We start from the raw sequence: 3,814 nt of genomic DNA, 5'->3' as shown, positions 1-3,814 counted from the left end.
GACCGAGGCTGTGTCGTTGTGCCAGCTGGGGCTCTGCGCCTGCTTGACCGAGCGCAGCGTCTGCACCGTGTCGCGCGAGGCCAGCGCGAGCATCGTCTTGACGATGGACTCCTTGGAGTCGTCGCCGGTGTAGTCGAGCGCCTCGCCCTCGCGGAAAACGATCAGCTTGGGCAGCGACAGCGCACCCTGCACGATTCGCCCCAACACAGGGCTGTCTGGAGAGTCGATCCGGAGCTGGCCGAGCTTGACTGCAGCTTTGGCCTTGACGCGCAGCTCCGGCGCGGCCTTGCGCAGCCGTTTGTCCACGGCGTCGCACACGCCGCACCCCGGCACCGAAACCGAGATGAGGAGCAGAGGGTGCGCCTCGAGTGCTACTTCGAGTGTGCTGTCGGTGAGGTACAAAAGCTCGTCCGCGGCGTCGGACTTCTTCCCCTTGGCCTTGGCCGCCGCAGTCCGAGACGCGGCGAGGCAGAGAAGGAGGAGGATCCTGGCCAGCAAGACGAGCCGCATCATTGTGACGTGGAAACTGGTCGAGGGTTCTGCCAGTTCGAACGCGCGCTGGCCTTGTCACCGCCGCCACCTCCAGCTCACCACCCAAAAAATTAACGCTTTTTTCTGAGGCTGCCAACTGCACTCCCCGGCATGCTGATACCACAGCTGAAGGGAGACGAGAGATACAAATACCTCGGAACGGAGCTAAGGACCGGGTGGGCAAACGGCGAGGGCCAGACGGAAATGAGGGAGCGGTGCGTAGCGGACTGCAAGAGAGTAATCTGGATCATAGGCAACCTGCCGCACTTGACAGGAGAGCAGATCCGACGCAACATGGCGCTAGCACTGAGCGGCATTATCGGCTACTACGGCCGGTCCACGGTCATCACATGGGAAGACTGCCAGAGCATCGAACAAGTGAGGGCGAGCGCCCTAAACGCAAAAGGGTACTCGGTAGGAATCCCGCGACTACAAATTTACGATGTGAAGGAGAGAGGAGGGATGGGAATGGAACACGCGTACACGTACGCAGCGGCGGCGCTGATCGATCAAGTGGACCGGGCCCTCAGCGCGGTGGAAGGGGAACCAGCGAGGGTGGCAGTGGAGAGCAGCCTAGCGCACACGTTGAGGAGGCTGGGATGCCGAAGTGACAACCCGCTGGAGTGGAAGCCGAGCTGGGACTGGGAAAGGGAGCTCTCGGACGAACTAATGATCGAAGCATATCTAAAGGCAAAATGGAGGTGTGGGGTGGAGACGGTCACGACAGCGGGGTGGGAAGAGAGCAAGAAGGGGCCGCTCAGACCAGAGGCGTGGAGAACGACCGAGAGCCGAAAGAGAGTACTGGGCCCGCTCCTCTTTGAGACAAGGAGTCATGGCTGGAATAACCAAGGCCTCGCGTGTGACTTTGCACGTAACCTAGCCAAGCACGGGATAGCGACATGGTCGGACGTGTCAGAATGGGGCACCGGGGAAGTGTTGACATGGCCGCAAATGAAGCGAGTCTATGGCCTCAAAGACAACACGACGGAACATAGCGAATACAAGAGGCTGGCGGAGCAGCTGGAGCGACCAGAGTGGGCGCAGCTGCGACAATACTGGAAGTGGGCGGCCATAGAAGAGCGCGCGCACGGACAGAAGACGGAACGGAGGGCGCCCGATAGGGTGCGGAAGGTGAAGGCGGCAAGGAAGGCGCCGACCTGCTACGGGGGAGGCACGGAGGAGGACGAACACGGATGGGAGTACCTCTGCGAATGGGAAGGCGAGCAGAGCGACAGCTGGGTGTGGCACGATAAGATGCCCCACACATGGGAGCGGGAGCTAATGCACGCGCAAGGCGCGAGACGGCAAGCGGCGTCCTTCCGAGAGTGGCTAGAACACCGCAGAAGACTGGGTAGATCGGGGCCGGAAGCAGCGCAAGCGGACAGAGCACTAGAGACGTGCGATGGAAAGAGTAATGCTCCGTCGTGGAGCGACGTGCTCGATCGATTCATTGAATACAGCAGGGAGGCAAACGGGGTGTGCACAAGCGCACCCAACATGACAGAACACACGTTCGAAGAAGGGCGAACCAGGACGGACATCCGAGTGGAGGGGAAGGCCAGGACGCTCTACCTCGGAGGGAAGAAACCGGCGCAAGACAGCGGCACGCAACTGGGGTCGAGAGAGGACGGGGACAATCGAGTGATAAAGCTGGAGGGGACCCCGGGCCTCGATACCAACGCGACATGGGAGGAGGAGATACCCGAGCAAAATAAGATCACGAAGGACGCGGTGAGAAAGATGATGGAGAGACAGGAGAGGGAGCGACAGGAGGGGAGCCTCGGGGCGGATGAGACGTTGTTCCCAGAGGGGGCGCCCCAGAGACACATAAACTGGAAGAAAGAAGACTACGAGCTGTTCGTGGGGCACGGACACGGGGCGAGCGCGATCAGAGTAGGGGAGCTACAGGAGGACCCACTAACGCGCTTCTTGCTCCGATACGACGAATTTGAGACGGGGGGAGAGCTGACGGACGGCAACGGGAAGCGAATTAAGATGGGAAAAGACAGCGAGCCGCTGCGGTCGGGGAAGGGACGAGCCTTGAACGTGAAAGTAGCGCAGACATGCCTCGCGCTGCACGTCTCACACCAGTTCACACACTTTGCGGCGACGGACGGAGGAAAGGACCATGAAGACAAAAGGGCGGAGGATGGAAAGTACGTGCCGAACCCTAGGGTGGCGTACGGCGTGTTCGAAGGACCGACACGATTCGGAAAGAGCGTCCCGGGAGACGCACAGGTAAAGGATCCCAACGGAATCGGACCCTGTGAAGAAGGGGAGATACGGATAGCGTTTGGGGCGGGAATGTGGGGAGGAAAGCTGCCGAACATGTGGGAGCCGATAGACGCGGAGATGTACGCGATACTCGCATACTTACGCAAAATGGCGAGCGCGAGCGACGCGCAAGCGCGGCGGTGCTTAGTGCTATGCGACTGCAAACCCGCGCTGCAGCAGATTGAGAATGCGCACCGCAAAGGGATGCCAGAAGGCCTGAGGGACTGGGAGAGAGGCGGACTGCTGGAGGCGATCGCTTACTATAGATCGAAGCTAGAGGCGGTGGTCTTCATGTGGGTGCCAGCACACGTGGGAATAGCCTGCAACGCTTACGCCGACGCGGTGGCGACAGCACACCTCGGGGATAACGACACGGAGGACGCCTCGAAAGTGGTGCGGGACGCGGTGCGGACGCGGCCATGCATGTACACGGTGCGAAGGGAGGCGGCAGAGAACGCAGAGAAGAGGGAGATAGTGGACCGACGGACGTACGGACACATGTGTAAGAGCGCGCACGAGTGGGTGTGCGAGCAATATCGAAAGACAGTGAGGCCGGGGTCGCACACGGCAGGGGTGGCGGGACGGTTGTGGAGCGAAGTGGCAGTAGCCAGCCTCAAGCATCGATGGGATAATAAGATGAGATTACCAGACGAGAACGGGGGGAAGGACAGGCGGGCGACATTTGACGACGTCGGGGATCACAATGTGACGACCAAAACGATCTTGGGGGCCAGGGTGAGACAACAGGTCGGGGTGCCACATGGGGCACACCACAGGCGTATTCTAGAGGGGGAAAAGAAACGGGGAATGAGGGGCCCCGCCACGAGAAGTGCGTTCTGGGGATGCAGAGCGTGCAAAGCGGCTAGAGATGAGGTCGCAAAAGAGGCGCGCGAGGCAAGGAGGAGACGCGGGGAACTGAAAGACTGGGACGACTGGAAACAAGAAGACAGTGAGCCACCACAGGCGTCGTTGGCGCATATACTACATATCAGCCACACGGCGAAGGTTG

The 3,814-nt window shown here is 60.6% G+C and overlaps 1 protein-coding gene across 1 annotated transcript; it reads right to left on the bottom strand.

The window, feature by feature from the left end:
- Positions 1–3: 3 nt before the first annotated feature.
- On the bottom strand, positions 4–513 carry EMIHUDRAFT_252940 (hypothetical protein; the record flags this gene model as incomplete). The annotated part of the gene is made up of 1 exon (XM_005786464.1): positions 4–513. A coding segment is annotated over one exon (510 nt), but the record flags the coding sequence as incomplete, so codon positions are not given.
- Positions 514–3,814: the final 3,301 nt, after the last annotated feature.

Source organism: Emiliania huxleyi (assembly GCF_000372725.1).
Source record: "Emiliania huxleyi CCMP1516 chromosome Unknown EMIHUscaffold_1504, whole genome shotgun sequence".
Classification (NCBI taxonomy): Eukaryota; Haptophyta; order Isochrysidales; family Noelaerhabdaceae; genus Emiliania; species Emiliania huxleyi.
This window is presented reverse-complemented; position numbering and strand designations above follow the sequence as displayed.